Here is a 19749-nt window from a genome sequence, read left to right on the forward strand (position 1 = left end):
GCAGCACAAAGTCATGCTAAAAATTAAGCCCAGTGAGACTAACAGCATTGGTTCTCAAATACTCATCTTATTTTTGCTGATCCTGCTTGGTTTCCCCCTTATTAGTGTTGAAAGGGGTCATAGGTGTAGAACTGGACCAAAAGCTACTTGTTAGCAAAAAAAAAAAACCCACCACCCAGCAGCTGAGATTTCAGCTAATTTTAATATCCAACATGGAGCAAATGCTGGGGCCTCTGACACATTTACAAAATATGCTTAACCATGAAGAAATATCTACCTGTCTTTTGTTGCACAGCATAGTGGAAGTAGAAGAATTTAAAGTATGGCCATTAGTTAGCAAGAAGCTGAACTACCCAGTGGCAAATAGATGTGACTCACTCCCATTTCAAGCATACAGTTGTCTCTGCTCTCATCTCATGTAATTCACTATTTGAAGCAGAGGCCCTGTTTATCAGGGAAAACCCAAGCAAACTACTAAGGTGGGGCAGTTCAAGTAAATGACTTGTGGTAAGGTAGGCTAACCTGTTTTCACTGCTCTGCACATCCTCAACAAGGAAGTGAGCCTGCCTGTAAAGAGGCAGAGGTAAGTACAAAAACATTCATTCTGCTTCATGTCTCAGACCTGAGCCACAAAGACAACTCTGGCTATAGCTGTGTTGTCAGTCCCTGGGAAAACAAACAGGTTAAAAAAATTGTGCCGTTTCTCCACAGCCTTGGGAGATAGTGATTTTTGTTCCTTATTGTCTTCGTGAAAAACAAAATTATTGCATTTACGCAGTACAAAATACTATAAGCTAAAGAATCTCCCAGAAGTTTTTACAATTAAAATATACATGCTTTACTTTATTATGTAATACTGATACACCAGCTGTGATCTACTCATTGTTTTGAGGGAAAAGGGATTATATTACAACTAGAAAGCACAAATCATATTTAACATGTTGACAAATTTTCATAGAAAAATCTACACAAGTGCTTCAGTGAGAAAATATATACACTCACAAAGCTGTATTTGATTTTAGCTTTTTAGAATTAAAAGTAAATAAGTGCAAGTAGGTACAGGTATTCAAAATATATCACTCCCTCTCATACAAAAATAGTCTTACGCCTCTTTCACTTTTCTGTGGCAAAGATTTGGTTTTAGGATGAGACATTAACATTTCCTATAGCTATAGGAAACAATACAATCTTTCACGTTTTGGTTTAGCTAATCTGTACTCCTCCTTTCATAGTTTAATAATCAAGACAAAAAACACAGGAGCCAGAGAACATACCTCACTTAGAAAGCATTACATATTGAACTGCATTTAGGAAGACACTAATTCTGGGAGAACTTCATAATGGAAATTTTAAACACTTTTCTCCAATGGGTAAAAGAATAAACCGAAAACCATGGAGCCCTCTTAATACAATCTGCCTGACATAAATAGTCAACACTTTATTAACTGAAAGAAAGGTTGCATAGCATTGTGATTTCACTGAAAATTGTGCTTCTGGAAGTCATCAGTATCTTCAGGTCTTTAGCGGAGGTACACAATGCTGATGAGCCTCAAGAAAGTTAGCGTGCATCAGGTTGCTTCTTTAATCTTACCACAGCACAAGGTATTAGTTAGCACCTTTACAAAACAAATCCGGCTTGTATGCGTGCTATTGAATATACTGTGGTTTTAAGACCAAAATGTATTTAACCTCTATCCTCAACAAGTCCTTTTAGAAAGCTAGCCTGATCCAGTATATGTTTGCACATATGACTCTCTATTTGTATATGAAAGTCTACTTTCTACCCTGGCTCATGGGCTGGCAACTGATAGGCCCCTGAATCCAAAAACTATTAAGGTTTAATGCAATACTACTTAAGACAAAGGCCTAATTTTACCCAGGTGGACAATGACCTGTCATTGTATCTGATACAACCAAGCACTGGACTTCCAGGCTAGTCCTTTTTATTTTAGAACAGACTTTGTACCAAGAGAGGATTTTTGTGATTAAAACTGAATCCTAAAGCACCAGCTTCTCCTTTAACTTTTGAGGAGAAAGGGTATAATATGAACTAGTCTTTCCTAATGGATGACACAGGAAAGGCTATTTAGAAATGAACTGCCAAGTTTTTGCTACTGTATCATATCTTTGCCTTCACTTAAAGATTAACAGGACTAGTAAATGTTACAGAAATGTAGGCTTAAATGGTGCCTTAAGAAGAGGAAGACCTCAATATGGAGTCATGTGACTATTAGAAAAAAAAACATTACACTAACCTCACCTCTCCAATGTGCAAAATTCAGTTGTTTGGGAGTAAGTAGAGTGGACTTGCTGAGTAACATTCCAGTGGCATGTGACTTCAGTAGTTCCTTCTCTGAAACAGTGTTCATAACCCACTTAGGTCCATAGTCCCAGGATCTTTGTATTCACAATATTTCAATGTCCCATTTCTGTGAGAATTCACTCTCCAGGGGCTGATTTACAATTACATAGTTCCTGTCATAATAATTTCCTCCTAAAAATAGAAGTTCATTAAGGCAAGGTTAATTGTTAATGCAGCATACTTATAAACAAAACAAATAGACTGTTGGTTGTTCAATTGAGTGTATATATTGTACATTGAAAACTAAGTGTGTATAAAATACAGGAAACTCATTTCAAAGTTACTCAGACTTCTAAACTTTAAAGTGAATCTCATATTAAAAATGGACTTTTTCCTAGAGCAAATCAAAAGCTATATAAGATTTCGGAGGGCAGGGATTTTAGAGGTGGAGAGTGGTTTACTGTCACTGGGAGTACAGCATTGACTCTTCACGTCTTTGTGCGTTAATTTATTCAGCTGTAAAATGGCTACAGTACCTGTCACTCTGTCCGATGGCATAGTGGTGCAGTGTCTTAATGAAATGTTCATAAAGAGCAGGAGCTCTTTACTTTCCTCTCCCTCCTTTGGATGTATCTGCTCTTGAGGGCTCTCAGCTTCTGTCCACTTTAAACACCACTACTTGTTAACTCTGCCCTGTGTCTCCTCTACTCCCTCCCATCATTTCTTCCTCTCTGCTCTCCAAGTCTGTACCATCAATCTTCACTTGACCCCTCTTCCCCACACTTCTTTCCATCTCCCTCCTCCACAGTCAAACTCAAGTGCCTTGAATTTTTCACCTCAGTCCTCTCCACTCAGAGCCTTTGAATGGGGAGGGTAGTGTTCAAAGGTTACACACAACCTCTTCATAACAACGGGTCTCTTCTCCCTACTCATTCTCCTCCATGTCTCTGCTGCCTTTGTACTCCTGACTCCTCCTTGAGATCTTTGTCCTGGGTCTTCTGTGATTGTACCCTTTTTCTCCTCAGCTTGCAATGGTTGTACCTTATGTTCTTTCCTGGAGACACGGGTCACTAAATTACTGATCATAGAAATGAGAGGTGGGACAGACCTATAACAACATCAGCTGGCTTATTCTATACAGCACTGTACTTCACAGTACATTATCTGGTCTAGTTTTAAGAACCAGAAAAACAGTCTCAAGCAAAGGATTTACAACTGCTTCCCTTTGGAAATCACTAGAGCCTAATATTCCCCGCCCCTCCCCCCACCCCCATATTCACCCTAAATCTCACTCCCTTCATCCCATTGCTCCTAACTCTGTTTCCTTATATTGTCTTCTCTGAATTCTCTCCATTTTGTCAATAGATTTCTTGCATTATAGCACTCAGAAATGAACATTAAGATTTCGGCTGCCAGTTTCATGCATATTGGCCAAATAAGAGTTACATAATTGCCAGAGAGCTAGAAAGCGCGCTCTCAGTTTTATTATTTCCCTTAGAAGGATTTTTAGTTTCAAGTGTACCTCTGTGCTCAGGAAACGCCTTTTTGCCAGGGACTTAAGAGACTGTAGAACTGAAAACTAGCTCTCAGCCATTCCCTTAAATGCATTTCAACTTCTTGTAACTGGCAAATCCAGAGCTACTGCTACAACTATCAGCACATTTTACAGGTGTAGAATGCCACAGTCCTGAGCCAGGATTTGTTCTCTCCAGCCAGATGCCTTTTACTTTAAATACCAATTTCTGTTTCCCGCTTGACTCCAGCTAGCATAGACGATTCCTGTGTTAGAGCTATCGTGCATTTTGCATTAACAGGTCACAAACCTCAAATAGCAAAAAGAGTTAAATGCTCCTAGGGACCTGCTATTTATAACAGCATTTTAAATTTCTTTTCAGACACCCAAAGAATATAGTATTCAACAACTATATTATTCCTGTATCAACCTGGTCACTTGAATATTAGATCATGCATTAAATAAAGCAGCCCAGGTTTAAACAATTTCAACGTGTATCTTGTCGAATAGACAACACTTTTTAAAACGTCTGTTTTCATATTCTAAAATTTGTCCTCTATATTGCTAATAAGGACAGTTTTGTACTTAATGATTTTGGGTCAAGCTACGCACAACAAAATTAATGATTAATTAAAATTAAAACTTAGGAGCCCGGATTACTCTTAGTTCCCAGCCCACAGGGGTTAAATTCTTTATTGGTGCGGATATATATTTTTCATTGTGTCCGTAAGTTCTAGTTGCAAGAATCAAGAAGGTTTCATCATTAACAGCAGCGTCAGTAAACTTTTAATAAAGTGAACAGCAGCATCAGTAAACTTTTAAATAAAGTGAACTATATTTTAAAAACAAAGGTGATCTTGGACGTTTTCTCTCCCATTTATCGTTGTGCAAACCACTTACTGCATTTGTGACTGTATAACACCTCTCAGGTAGCTACAGCAATTGGTTACATGGAAAAGGATTAATAAAGTAATGTATTTTTAGCCCTTTTAAAACATCTCAACAGCTGGAAATGAAGAGGAGCCAGTACTATCCGATCAGCTTGCTCTGTGCTACCAGGGTTAGAGAATCACCGTACCATTACATGCTCCCCAGGCGACCACACTATTGCCAGGACTTGAGAAATTCTGCTTCCTAAACAGCAATGCTCCCTTTGAGCTGCACTTCCTGCAACACAGTTCTGCCCAGCAAGAATTAGATGTAGAGCCCAGGTTGCCTAACTCCTAGTCCTATGTGCCAACCACTATCCTGAAAATTTTAAGAGCAAATAATCTGCCCTCCTGAGCAGCCATGTAGCTGATTTACACTCTACTCCTGCTGTCATTAAAGTAAATGGCAATAAGATCTGGCTCTTTATTACAATGATAGTTGAAAGTGAGGCTCTACCACAGCATACTGGAAAAATTCAGTATGAAGAAGCCACTAGATACTAAACTGGCTTTACACAGGGCAACTTATATAGCTTGGTATTTTACATTTTTTGGCTGTTTTTCATTGTACCAAAATAGGGTTATGGTAAAGGGGGGTGGGAGTTTTGTTAGGACATAAATTGCATTTTCATCTTGTACAAATGCTGCTTCCAGACATTATCTTTCTGCTCTCCCTAAAGTAAAATTGATAAGTGACTGGTCAAACAGCTGAGATCAGCTACAAGGAGCAACGTGAAAAAAAAACAAACTATTTTTCTACAGTATTTTTTTTTCTAAATTCATCTGCAATGTAGTTTTCAAAATGTTCCCCTTAGTTAGTAAATGTTAGTTGTGAAGTGAAAACTGGTGAAAGTTACCAAGATTTAGGGCGTTATGGAATAGCATGACTGTGCTTTTCTGTCTCACACACTAAAAGGGATTGGCACATCTGTCACCTCACCCAACAGAGTAAAGGGACTGTTGTGTTGAATATTGTGCAAGCTGGTTGAGGGTACAGACAACTGGAACATCATAGCCAGCCACAACTGCCTACGGCAAAAACATGCATTTATAAATAAAAACAAGCAGATGAGCTTTTTAGTACCTTTGATATCGAGAACCAGTTGATCACTAAGGTACGAACTGATGGTTCCATCCTTATTGAGCCTCCACTTCTGCCTAGCCTTTCCATGTTCTGTCCACAGTGCTACTTTAGCTCCAGGTAGGTCTCTGCCACTGACAATATCAAGACATGCAGCAATAGCCTACAAGAGTTGGAGAAAATAAATAAATAATAGAATCTGGTCATTGTGACCATGACGCCTCAAAATAAAAATGCTGTGATTAGCAACAGATCCCACCACTAAGCTGGGAGTAGATTACATTCATCACACTTACAACTAATAGCTTGTTCACTGGGTAGATCAGCATACATTATTCCTGACATTTCTAAAAGTAAATAAGCACCATTTTATTTTAATTAAGTAGAACTTTCAGGCAGGCTTTATGCAGGAAAAAGAAAAACACAAGCAATTCTTTACTCCTTCCTTTGCAGGTCCCTTTGAAGGCTTTATTGGGTACGCCTACACAGTTAGCAGAAGCAAAGCTTCCAACCCAGGTTGAAAGACTTGGGCTAGAGGGGCTAGTGCTAACTGTCTAAAAATAGCTGTGTAGACAGCACTAGGAAGTTGCAGCTTGGGCTAGAGCTCAGGCTCTGAAGCCTAGGAAGGGAGTGGACTTCACAGCCCGAGCCACAGCTTCAATACACTGTCTACACAGCTATTTTTAGAGTGCTACGTGAGCCCCGCTACCTTGGGTCTGTCAGTCTGGGCTGTGAGGCTCACTGCCATGGCCTGTGTAGACGTACCCATTGTGAGTGGCTCTTATGCAGACTGGAGAGACAGTGCAAGGCCTTCACCATGTGCATGCTGCACAAGTGCCTAACCCAAGAAGTTCCTGTGTTGAAGAGAGGGCAGGCATTCCTCTCAAAAGTGCACATCATCTAAGAGCAGAGACAAGGTGAGGCCATCAACCAACCTATGATGACCAACATAGCGAGCCTAACCCGCGAGGGAGTACTGCATCTCCCAAAGGGGAGCAGCCAGGGTGGATTAATTTTAATCATGATTTAAATTAGCAAGCAGGAAACCTTGATTTAAACAATCTATTTTAATCTAGTTTCAATTTGTATTTTAGTTATTTTCCTAAACAAAGATTCATTCTCATTGGGTTGATAAAACATGGATATGAAGTTAAATATAACCTTTACTCTAAATTTGGTGCTTCTTTTTGCTAATCAGGAGTATGCACTATACCAGTGGTCACCAACCGGTTGATTGCGATCTCTGGTGGTGTAGTGGGGCTGCCGCTGAGGCAGGCTCCCTGCCTGCCCCGGCCCCACGGCACTCTCAGAAGCGGACAGCGCAGCCCCAGGGGCCTTTCCCTTTGTGCGCAGCTCCTGTCTGCAAGCACCGCCCCTGCAGCTCCCATTGGCCAGGAGTGGGGAGTTGTAGCCAATGGGGGCTGCAGGGGCAGTGCTTGCAGAGAGGGCCCTCCTGCACCCCAACGTTCTGCCCCAGCCCAGACCCCCCTCCTGCACCCAAACACCTTCCCAGAGCCCGCACCCCCTCCTGCACCCCAACACTCTGCCGCAGCCCAGAGCCCCCTCTCATACTGCAAACCCCTCAGTGCCTGCACCCCCTCCCAAACCCCAAGCCTCTACCCCAGCCTGGTGAAAGTGATGGGGGGGGGAGGGGGATGGAGTGATCGGGGAAGATCCTGGGTTGCCCTTAAGTTCAAAAAGTGCTCTTGGGCATAAAAAGGTTGGAGACCACTGCATTATATCTATACACGTATTTATATAGCTTAACTTGCATTTACTAGTTTCTTAATTTTTATGTTTTTTTCTTTGTGTTAGGAAATGGTGAATGATATATTTGAGGAGGAGTTGTTTTTTTTAAGTGATTTGTGTCAAGCACTATTTGGATGGAAATTCAAATTAAATCAAAAGTGCATAAAAGACAGGATTTGAGTTTTTAGTTTAAAAAAATATCTTAAATGTGCTGGACACATGGAAAAAGAGTTTATCAAAACATGATTTGCATTTAAAACAAAATAATTTATTAAACAGAGGAAGTATTATCTGTAGTGAGTGAACTGAACAGATTGTTTTGGGTCACCATGTCCTTCAAGATTTTAGAACTAGAAGATCTCATCTTCTCACACCTTGTTTTTATTCATAGATTGGAAGAGGAAAACAAACTTTTCCGCTTTTTCAGTTTCCAATTGGTTTAACTTTGAATGAACTAGTCACTGAACTGAACTACCTGAATAAACCAATATGAAAAAAATACTCTCTGCACCTGCAGAAGGGGCTACTGCTGTCAAAAGCTGGTTTAGCACTTTGACAAACTCTAGTCCAGGTGCTCAGCCAGTGACTTCCACCAATTCAGTGGTTTGACTTCCTTAAACTTGTCAGCAAATATGTATTGCTTAATATTATTGTGTATTTTATTTAAATTATTTTAATAGATTACAATAAGTTGAGATCTTAACATAGGTTGACCATTTTAAAAAACAGACCTGTATTTAATTTAAACCAAAAAACCTTATTTAAATTTTTAAAAATCATTGATTTTTATCCGCTCCAGGATCAGGAGGAGGAGCACTCCTCTTGCACATGTGTTGCTCCAGGAGGAATTTGGTCTCCCCAAGGCAGAATTCATCCAAAAGCACCACCTGGGGATCTGCGACTCTGCACTGGGCCCCACTTAAGGTTGCGTCTAAACAGTACAACTGTGCACCAAAACTGTAGTTTTTCCTCCTTCAACTCAATTAATATAATTATCATTGTATGGATTAATACAAATTTATACAATTTTTACCGAGACAATACTACCAGCATATTACTAGTACATAAGCAAAGCAAAATGAGGAAGGATGGTGCCCAGTGATTACAGCACTAGCCTGGGACTTTGGAAATCCAGGTTCAAGTTCCATTCCCTGCTCCACCACAGACTTCCTGTGTGACCTTGGGCAAGTTACTTTGTCTTGTTGTGCTTCCGTTCCCCATCTGTGAAATGGGGATAACAGCACTTCCCTACCTAATGGGGCTGTTGTGAGGAGTAACACATTAAAGATTATGAAGTGCTCAGATATTATGGAAGTGGGGGGCCATTAAAAAGTACCTAACAGATAGAAAGCAAAACACAATGGGGAAAACAGACAGTGCCGTAACATGTCCAGGGGTACATTTTCATCTCACTGCACAGATGTTTACACAAGAAGTGACTATATCACATGTTCAGAGCAAGTGCACCTTTACCTGAAAACATGCTGGAAAGTTAAAGAAGTTTTTTTAAAAAGCTATACAGGGTTAAAAGGTTTTTGGTTATTTTTTTAAACAATGTTTTTCATTTACGTAGCAACCAAAGTGCTTGCATTGTGCTTTATAAAGATGACTTGGTTCCTGCCAGGAGGAACTGTTGTCTAATTTAGACACAGATAATACAAAGAAGTAAGATATAAGACTCAGGCATGGGAGCAGCAGAGATGCTTGATCTAGGGGTGCTGGCTTGAAGTGGTTTAAATATATGGGGTTTACAGTTTGGTTCAATGGCTCTCAGCACCCCCACTATATAAATTGTTCCAGGACCCCAGGTAGGAGACAGTGAAGGGAATCAATAATAGAAGGAAGTGGGGTTTAAGAATAGCTCTGATGGAAGAAAGGCACATGAAGAGAGGAAGGCTATTATAGGGATGCAGGAGGGGACCATGGAAAATGGCTCACAGTCAAGACAAAAGGAGAGTGGGTTTATACATTGCACTTCCAACATTCAGTAACTCACCTTGGATTTGAAGAGTCCATGACAGTAGTGCCAGATCTGGGTATTCTTGCCGTTGTATGGAGAAACACACACTGAAGTAGCTCTTGCATCTGATAGGTTTCCAGTGACTGTCAAGTATTTATCCTGGGCTCGGTTCTTTATTCTGAAGTAAACTGCCGGCTATAGTTAGAAAAGCACCATTATACTATTCATGTTGTAAAGCAGGTGTGAGCAAACCCTCCCACCAGCTCCCCCAGAGCTAGCATTCTTACAGCAGTTTCCCCCAATTTATTTTCCATTCCAAAATGTCTTTTACATATTCAGTTTCAGACAGGTTGTGAAGTGGGTTTGGGGAATGAAAGAACATGCTACAGAAGTGTTGCAAGAGACAAGGTATGGGAGGTGAATGGCCACAAGCAACAATGGTGGGGGTGGCTTCTCATTTGTAGCCATTCATGTTACACTTTTTTGCCATTCATGAACACACACAAAAAAAAGTGGTATCCACTTACAGGGGAAGCCTGCAAAGCTATTATTGAGAGGTTTTAGCTTAAGAAACAGTTCCTCTGTGACATACCTCAGGGCCTTTGAAACAGCACCATTATAGTGCATTGTGAGTTATAGGGGTCTTTATTGAAAAAAGGAGGTTCAAAGCTGCTGACAAAATTCCTCCTGGGATTTTCTTTGAATTAAAATCTAAACACCTTGCTCATTAAAATCCTGCCCTAAAAAGCCCAACCCAAAACATCTGCAAATGTGCCCTACCATTAGAGAGAATCTTCATTATAAAGTCATTAAGCGAATAATTTTTGTCCATCCATTAAGTAGTAGTCACTTCTGACATGTTTCACTATCTTTTTGCTAGTTATTAAGTTGAAAACTTGGATTTCAGTATGTTACATATCATTGAGAAGGCAGAAGAATACAAGCAAACAAGCTGCAGATTGTTTTTGCAATATTGTCCCGCCCTCTTTTGGGACCAGATCATATCCCTACACCAAAGACACTGGCAGCTAGACAAATATGCATGCCCTTTAGCGATCCAAGCAGCTTTACATGCATACATAAAAAACAGCATTTAAAAAAAATAGCAGCATCTTGTAGCATTCCTTGGAGCCTCTGTGATGGCAAGAGAATGGACTTGACAGATGTGCATGCCCAAATGCAAGTGGCATGAAAGGGGAATGTGATGTTTCTGAAGTGAAAGGCTGTAACTTTAACAGACAGTAAAAGTCCAGATCAGCTGTCCAACGGCAGGTCTATGGAGCAAGCAATCCCAGTGCCTAGGGCAAGGGTGGCCAAACTGTGGCTCACGAGCCACATGCGGTTCTTTTATCATTAAAGTGCAGCTCGCGGAGCCCCTACACGCACGCGCCCACACACACACACATATGCACACTTCCACTACCAGACTGGGGGGGGGGGGGCAGAGCTTGGGACCTCTGCCTTGCAGCAGGATTGGTGGGTAAAGGCTTCTTCCTAGCAGAGAGAAGGGGTCTCGAGGCTTCAGCAAGAGTGGAGCTGAAGTCCCAAGCCCTGGCAGGTGTGCCCCGGCTCTCGACCTTCTGAAGATTGTCTGTGCTCAGAGGGCCAGTAAGTTTGGCTACCCTGGCCTAGGGGATGGGAGTGCCTCACATTGCTCTCAAGTAACCCTTCTGACCAATGCTCTGATCAGCACTGACAGGCTACACAGGTTGCAGTGTCCAGCTCTCCTTTTCCAGAGATGGGTGTCAGCACTGCAAGGATTATGGGATAGAAAATGGAGGCATTCTCAGAGGACCCATCCTCCTCCCAAGAAGAGGAGACATAATGAGAGCAGAAAAATATTTAAATAATGAATTGATGACACCTCTGCACCGAACACACCCCTAACCCTGGATAGCACCATACCACTCTGCAGTAACATATGGACAGTTGTTTTCACCTCCAGTTTATTATGATCCAAATACTTGTGGCACCTGGCAGCAAAACTAAAATGCTCGGCTGTCAGGTCTGGTAACTAAATTTAAGTGCAACCTGCATAACAGAAATGTGTGACGTATGATTTAAACTATTATTCAAATGTTAAGAAAACGTTTTAACTGTGCCTGAGCTCAGAAACATACTTTTAAACTGACCAAATACAAGAAATACCCAGAATATAAACTGCGAAAAGCCAGGATACTAGGACAATGTTGACCCTTGTTTTTTGAAAAATTAGCAATAATTGTCTTGACTCAATTAGCAGGCTCGTTTGTAGCCAACATGAAGCTACAATGGATCACTAGTTGGGTTACCAGTTCCCAAGTATTCCAGATAACATTCATAATGGTCTCTGGTATTCTTCTATTTCAGAACATAAAATCCTGATCCCCTAAATCACTTCTCTAAATCTTGACAAAAACCTATGAATAAAATCATCTGTGTTAATCCAGTTCTCAGATTATCATCCTGGCTCACTGGAACAATTTCCAAAGTGAATCTATTGCTAAAAATTACCCCGTATGCCTCATTAAATGTAAAAAATACAATAAAATCCATCGGGGAAATAGTTCCATCACTTCAATTTAGGTTGTTTATAGGCCGATACAGGTTTGTTTTGCTTATTAATTATTATTATACAGTGAAAAACTGAAAACAGTGCAGAACCTAAAGGAGACATTGAGTTAAAAGCTTTAATAAACTCTCCATTTTTATGAAGTTACTAAAAAATTCTCACAGTAGAAAAGAGCCTGGGTCCCTTGCAGGTTTAAACTAAAGTAATTGGTGGATTCTCTATAATTTGAAGTCTTTAAAGAAGTCTATTCGTCTCTATAGGCCCAATCCAATGCTCACTGCAGTCAATGGAAAGGCTCTCCTTGACTTCAGTGACTTTTGATAGGGCCTATTAGCCCACACCAGGACCCAACTTCAGGGATAAAATACTGGTCCCATTGAAATCAATGGCAGAACTCTCATTAGCCTCAACAGGATCAGTATTTGGTCAGATTTCTCAGCTGATACTTATGTATTAAATTATTTGTTTAAAGAAGTGAAAAAGGGCTTATTCCCAAAATACATTTTCCTACGGTACCTGCTTCATAGGACGAAGGGAGCCAATTACGCTCCAGCCACTGAATTCAGTCCAGTTTGAAATCTTGCTGGGTTCTAGCAGAATTTGTTTTCCTGAGAAATTTCCTCCTTCATATGCAATCCACCTGAATAAAGATAGAAAACAAACCCCTAAGATGCTAGACTCTAAATATGGCAAAACAAAGCTACACAAATAATATTTAATACAATATTTTTAAACCCAAAGGCTTTCCATGGAAGTACTACACTTTATTTATATTACTGTGCCAAATATGTAGAGTGCCTAAAGTGGCTTAAGAGCTTTCTTCTATATCAAGATCTATTTTGTATTCCCTAATATTAAGATGAAACCTGGAAACTACTTTAAACTTTTGACCTGGTCACATGAAGATTAAAAAAAATCCCTCTGTAGACATGGATGGTGTCTACAGGTTTAACGGGCATATGTGTGGGATTGCTGCATTGCAAAAGCAAACTACACAGGTCACCCCATGAAGCACCGAGAAAGGCTTTACAGCACACTACACTGCCACAAAGTTTAGTTATCAGAGGGCAAAACAGGATCTCACACAACTATGTCAATATGTGAAATGAACTACAGAAGAGCCAAACAAGGTTATACCAAACTGCGCTACAGGACCAAGAACAGGTATGAGAAATTTAATCCTAATTAACTTTCAGAAAGTTACAAACTGCTACAACAGGATTTTATATAGTAAAAACATCTTTTCAATCACAGTATTACTAACTGTAGAAGCATAACACATCACTGATACCATTTATACCTGTACTAGAATACAACCTTCAAAATATACCAAGAGCAACACACAAATTGCTCCTCCACTGTACACCATCCAGTATACACACATTACAGAGTTGCTTGCAAGCTGTATCTTTGAGCATCAGAGATATTCACATCTTGGATTTGTATCTAAGGGATGTTCTTTTGTGGACTGTGAATCCTCCATGCTCTTCTCATGAGCACATCTGAGCATAAAGCATGCACTATTTTTACTACATTTCCTATTTTATTTGCTTGAAGTGTGATGGGAGTTCTAATGTCCATCGTTTGCCTCTCTCACTGTGCGACTTTGGAGAAAGTTCTTCTGATCATGCATACTTCACTCACAGGCAGTGCACATTTGTGTATAAGCCTCAAAGGGGTCCTGTAAGTCCTGACTAACAGCTATTTAATAAGACTGACAACAGTTATAAATTCCTTCCTTTTTATTTTACCGTATTGCTGGCAATTTTATTTTTTTGAAATGCATTTGGGCAAAATCACTGCACACTTGGGGGTAAGAGCTTCAGTCTTAGCAGTGCCCAATAGTCTCAATGTAAATGCAGTGTCTATTACCAAAGCATTGTACTAGTCCATAAAAAGAGAGAGGGAAAGAAAATGTTTTTGTAATAATAAAAAGACAAGTGTTGAACTGCTCCTGTCTTCAGTAAACAAGAGAATGTGAATTGCAGCCATAAAAACACAGCGCTTACCCTTGGTATTCAATGGAGAACATGAGGCTTCAACTCTGTGCTCATGAGGAAATCAGTGCAGTGCGATTAGTCCTGTCACTCAGGTGACACAGACCTCAGCCAAAGGAATGCACAAACAAAGGTACGCATTCAAATAGGATTAAGAGAACACAGACTTAAGCTTTTTCAACCCATTGTCTTGCAATCGACTTACGTATTTGCCACACTCAGCTGCAGAGACATATCTGTGTCTTGTTCTTGGAAATAAACCTAGGAAGAGTCATTTAGACTGACCCCTGATCTTCACTACAGAATTAAGAAAAGGAGTACTTGTGGCACCTTAGAGACTAACCAATTTATTAGAGCATAAGCTTTCGTGAGCTACAGCTCACTTCATCAGATGAAGATGCATCAGATGCATCTGATGAAGTGAGCTGTAGCTCACGAAAGCTTATGCTCTAATAAATTGGTTAGTCTCTAAGGTGCCACAAGTACTCCTTTTCTTTTTGCGAATACAGACTAACACGGCTGTTACTCTGACTACAGAATTACTTTGGTATAACGACGTCGCTAAGGAGCGTGAATAATCCACACCCCCCGAGCAGCATAATTACACCGACCTAAGCGCTGGGTTAGACAGTGCTTTGTCGGCGAGAGAGCTTCTCCCACCGACATAGCTACCACTTCTTGTGGAGGTGGAGTTATTAAGCTGACAGAGAGAGCTTAGACCATCTTCACCAGAAGCACTACCGTGGTGCAGCTGCAGTGGTGCTGATGCAAGTTTGTAGTGTAGACCTACTCTGAGCATTTTGTTAGCACAAATAGCTAGGATGACCTTCTGTGACCTGGCACACCTGAAAGAGTCCTAATAGCTGATCAAAGTTTGATATGAAGATAACGTTAGCGTCAACTGTGGGTGTGTTGCCAATAAAACTCTTATTGCTTTTATGGTTTAAAGGCCTCTGCTGCAGTTTTACCTAACTTTTCATAGATTCATAGATATTTAGGTCAGAAGGGACCATTATGATCATCTAGTCTTTTAAATCACAGTAAAACTTAACTCAAAAGATAACCAAAACTGGTACCCAGCAGCCCACAGTCCCTTTCAACCAAAGCCTTTAAGGTCAATAGGCATGTCCATGCCCAGCCACTCAGGGATATGGCCCCCTCCAAGCTGCAATCCCTACCTAGCCTTCTTCCCTTAGTGCCTTAGGCCTGTGCATGACAGTAAGATCCCAACCCCATATACACAGACTTGTAGTTGTCTTTAGCCTCTTTATTTGCCCAAAGCGGACCTTGCATTTTGGGACAACAGGACAAGAAAACCCTAAATCTTGCTGCATGGACTCTTAGTTGAGACAAACAAGCCCTTCCTGGACCACCCAGAAAGAATCCCAATGAAAGACCTACAATTGTCCAACACCTATTCCCTCAATCCTGACCCAGAGATATTGCAAGATGCTCAGAAAAAGGTTGAAAAACCATCAGCAGCTCAGCCAAAACTGCTATGGAGGTGGGGAAATTTCTTTCCAACCCTGAACTGGCCCTGGGGGAGATTCCCTCAGGACTTTTCCATACCTGCGCTGACTCCCCCCAGATGCAGAGAGCCTTGTTAACATGGCCAGCGATAGTGAGAGGGAAGGTTAGTGCTCCTTACTCCCTCACCCAGTTTCTCCCTTGTATGGGCCCTGGCCTCCCATCCCAGCCAATCCTGTTAAGGTGGAGGATTTAATATCTCCCACCCTCATCCCAATGTGAGGCAGAGAAAGCCCACAGACATCCCCTCCAAGCAGATCCTTAAGGGAAAGGACACTCCTCTGTGCTGGTCCATGGCAAACCATGCTAACTCCAAGGAGGCAGGAATATGTGCATGTTCACAATTAAAATTAAATGTTAGCAGCTAGGTGGCAAATGCACACAACATTAGCCTTTCCTCTCCAAAGGTCTCAGACTAAAACTGGATTACGTCACAAGGAAAATTAATTTGTTATTCTCAACCTCAAATCTTGCTGCTGTTTGTCACTGGCCTCTAAGCTACCACACAACAAGAGCAAACAATCTCTATTTAGTAAGGGCTCAGGATTGAAATGGCAGTGATGTTGAAACCGGAGGGAAAGCACACCGGCAAAGCTGTTTGAGGCAGTTTACACTCACCCACGGGTCTACAGCCACTGGTAATACCCACTTAAATTACCCAGAAAGAAAGTTCAATCATTAACCACCTTTGCAAAAACTGGTTATGTGAAGAATAAGGCTGTGCATTTCAATGAGGCCAACCCAATGCCACTCCCAATGCTGTCATGGTACTGTAAGTGCTTCAGGCCATACGAAGATAACCCTCAAAGTGAACTCAGAGGATCAAAGACATGGACGTGGCTGGATCACAGGTGGGTCACAGAGGGTGAGGATTTCACTCATCCTTACCTGTACCTTAATTTTTCTGTAAAAAGCACTTTAATGTCATTTGTTTGAAGTGGGGAGCAACTTTATACAAAGGCCACTATACTTAGCACTGATTGCTCACAGCTACTGCTAAGTCTGCTTCACACAACAGAGCCACTAGAAGGGTGGGAACAGCCTTACGACACCAGACAGTTCTATCATTATTTATTCATCGTATAACCATGCTGCCTAGTGAGGGATCAGGTCCCCTTGTACTACGTCTTGTACAAACACAGAATAAAAAGATGAAGGATACTCAGCACTGGTATCACAGGGGTCCCACATATACGGTTACTCTGTATAAGTTACAATTCTCTCTGGTGACTGCATGGAATCAGGACAGGTACAGAAGTGTTATTTTTAAAATACTGCATAAAAGCATATAAATGTACATTACACATGGTAGTGAAGGAAAAATAGAGGTCTAAATTAATTTTTTTTAATTCACTTTAGGGGTCTGTAATGGTGATGTTAAACTGTACAAAGGCAGCTCAGTCATATGAATATGGAGAGTAAACAGGAAGATGAGCTGAAGATTAACTTAAAAAATAAAAAAGGAATCATAGAATATCAGGGTTGGAAGGGACCCCAGAAGGCCATCTAGTCCAACCCCCTGCTCGAAGCAGGACCAATTCCCAGTTAAATCATCCCAGCCAGGGCTTTGTCAAGCCTGACCTTAAAAACCTCTAAGGAAGGAGATTCTACCACCTCCCTAGGTAACGCATTCCAGTGTTTCACCACCCTCATAGTGAAAAAGTTTTTCCTAATATCCAATCTAAACCTCCCCCACTGCAACTTGAGACCATTACTCCTCGTTCTGTCATCTGCTACCACTGAGAACAGCCTAGACCCATCCTCTTTGGAACCCCCTTTCAGGTAGTTGAAAGCAGCTATCAAATCCCCCCTCATTCTTCTCTTCTGCAGACTAAACAATCCCAGCTCCCTCAGCCTCTCCTCATAAGTCATGTGTTCTAGACCCCTAATCATTTTTGTTGCCCTTCGCTGGACTCTCTCCAATTTATCCACATCCTTCTTGTAGTGTGGGGCCCAAAACTGGACACAGTACTCCAGATGAGGCCTCACCAATGTCGAATAGAGGGGAACGATCACGTCCCTCGATCTGCTCGCTATGCCCCTACTTATACATCCCAAAATGCCATTGGCCTTCTTGGCAACAAGGGCACACTGCTGACTCATATCCAGCTTCTCATCCACTGTCACCCCTAGGTCCTTTTCCGCAGAACTGCTGCCTAGCCATTCAGCCCCTAGTCTGTAGCGGTGCTTTGGATTCTTCCATCCTAAGTGCAGGACCCTGCACTTATCCTTATTGAACCTCATCAGATTTCTTTTGGCCCAATCCTCCAATTTGTCTAGGTCCTTCTGTATCCTATCCTATCCCTCCCCTCCAGCGTATCTAGGAAGATATATGCTGCACACTCAATGGCTGCTAAGATTCGCAATCAGCAATCTCCAGCATAACTTGATGGCTACATGGGACTCAGTGCAAAAAGGGGGCTAGTGGAGGCTTTTGAATCCAGGCTGCAAAGCACAGCCAGGATAGAGGGTATCTGGAGTTTTCTGAGGGTGAGGAGAAGCAGGGGCAGTGAAGAAAGGGTCACTTCATGGATGCAAGATGCTTCTCATGGCAGTCTAAAAATGCTTTACTTTTTACTCCTGGGTTTATCCTGCTCAACACCTTATTGTTCACTCTTTGTTCTTTTAAGCAGATAAAAAGGCAGATTCTTGTAGCAGGAAGTTTGATTTACTGACTCGATCACATTTGTATTCGGTTCAGGTCTAGGTACAAATGAGTTCCAATGTTGATTTCCCCCAAATTTTAGGATACTCCGGTTTTACTTGTCACACACAATCCAAAAAATATAGCAAACTCATCATATAGGAAGGCAAGTGGAAGGAGAACACAAATGCTGTCTCTGAAATATTTCTACCATACTTACAAACCGCTTCTCACCCATACGGACTGGGTGTAAAAGTGAAGGTCCTTGTTTAGAACAGAACTGACAGCTTCTTTGAAGTGCAACTCTCTGCCCTCGCAACATTCCAGTGCAAACAGACTGATGGAAGGCTCAGCAAAAACCTGAGAAAGAGGTAGTTATAGTTATTCAAAACAGCCTAGTTGTACCTTGTTGGCATGCTACTTAGGACCCTTCTTTGTCCATTTCAGTTTTTAACCTCTCTGAGGTTCTGGTCTAATTTTAATGTGAACATTTATCAGTAATTTAGTTTTTTGATTTGGATAATAAACTTTCCTAGGAGTTGATATTTGTCGAGGAAGCATGATCTAATGGTTTGCCACCACAGCGTAATGTCCATTGACATCAGCGGCTGTTGGTTTGACGCTAATGACCAGATTTGCTAAGATATTTAGGCTCCTAAAAATGCAGATAGGTGTCTAGTGGGACTTTCAAAAGCACATAAGCAGGTCAGGCATGCAACTTCCACTGATTTCAAATAGGAAGTTAGGTGTGTAGGCAGGTTAGGTGCTGAATATTCCTCTAGGTACCTACCTGAACCTTTAGTCACCTAAATTCTGTTGAAAATCTGGCCCTAAATATTGAACAGAGAAATATACTGCAAAACTGTGGATTTTTTTTTTTAAATCAAGAATTTGAATGTTCCCTTCAAAAGATCCAGAAAAAAATCAAGTAATTAGGACTCACTTCTATTCAAATCTTTTCACCTCATGTTATTTTTAGCTTATTTTGGTAACACATCTTTTGGCTCTATTGACTCTAGATAAAGATCATAACAGTTATTTGAAAATGAGGTACAAGGATGAAATCTGTACAGCACACATAGTACTACTTCACAAATAAGGAAGCCATATCTTCATTGCAAAAGAGACGCATTCTTGCATCAAGTTAGATAACTCAATGCAAAATCCTAGTGGAGACCAGGGACTTTAGAGTTTTTAGTTTGATGTAGCTAGTCAAGGAAAACTCTAGGTCGGGGTATAGAGTTGACCTCACTAGCTACATCCAGCTAAAAATTACCTGTGCCTTCATCAGAATATACATAGAGATTGTTTTCTTGATGCAAAAACACACCCTCTTTTCCCCTCAGTGAAGACATGCCCTAAGAGTTGGAAGATGCACAAACCAAACACAAAAATCTAACATTAATGTTTACGCCCATGCAGTCATAAAGAGGATATAAACGTAATGAACCAAGAAGGTACAGTTATAAAGAGTTTCTAGTGACATGTTTTTCACA

General features: G+C 41.0%; 1 protein-coding gene across 3 annotated transcripts in view; it reads right to left on the reverse strand.

Moving 5' to 3' along the window:
• Nucleotides 1–75: 75 nt before the first annotated feature.
• CRYBG3 (crystallin beta-gamma domain containing 3) overlaps nt 76–19749 on the reverse strand; it is a 125000-nt gene continuing 105326 nt past the window's right edge. For 2 of the 3 annotated variants that reach the window (XR_014712057.1, XR_014712058.1), the window contains 6 exons: nt 18474–18613; nt 12602–12725; nt 9571–9729; nt 5829–5988; nt 3139–3356; nt 76–2494 (listed from right to left, as the gene is read on the reverse strand). Coding sequence is in view for 1 of the 3 variants with exons in the window: in XM_084631060.1 (XP_084487186.1) it covers nt 2406–2494; nt 5829–5988; nt 9571–9729; nt 12602–12725; nt 18474–18613 (672 nt within the window). In the remaining 2 variants the exon portion in view is untranslated. The remainder of the gene's footprint in view (nt 2495–3138; nt 3357–5828; nt 5989–9570; nt 9730–12601; nt 12726–18473; nt 18614–19749) is intronic. The other variant, XM_084631060.1, reaches the window with a different exon arrangement.

The sequence above is a fragment of the Lepidochelys olivacea genome (assembly GCF_965140295.1).
Source record: "Lepidochelys olivacea isolate rLepOli2 genome assembly, chromosome: 1".
Taxonomy (NCBI): Eukaryota; Metazoa; Chordata; order Testudines; family Cheloniidae; genus Lepidochelys; species Lepidochelys olivacea.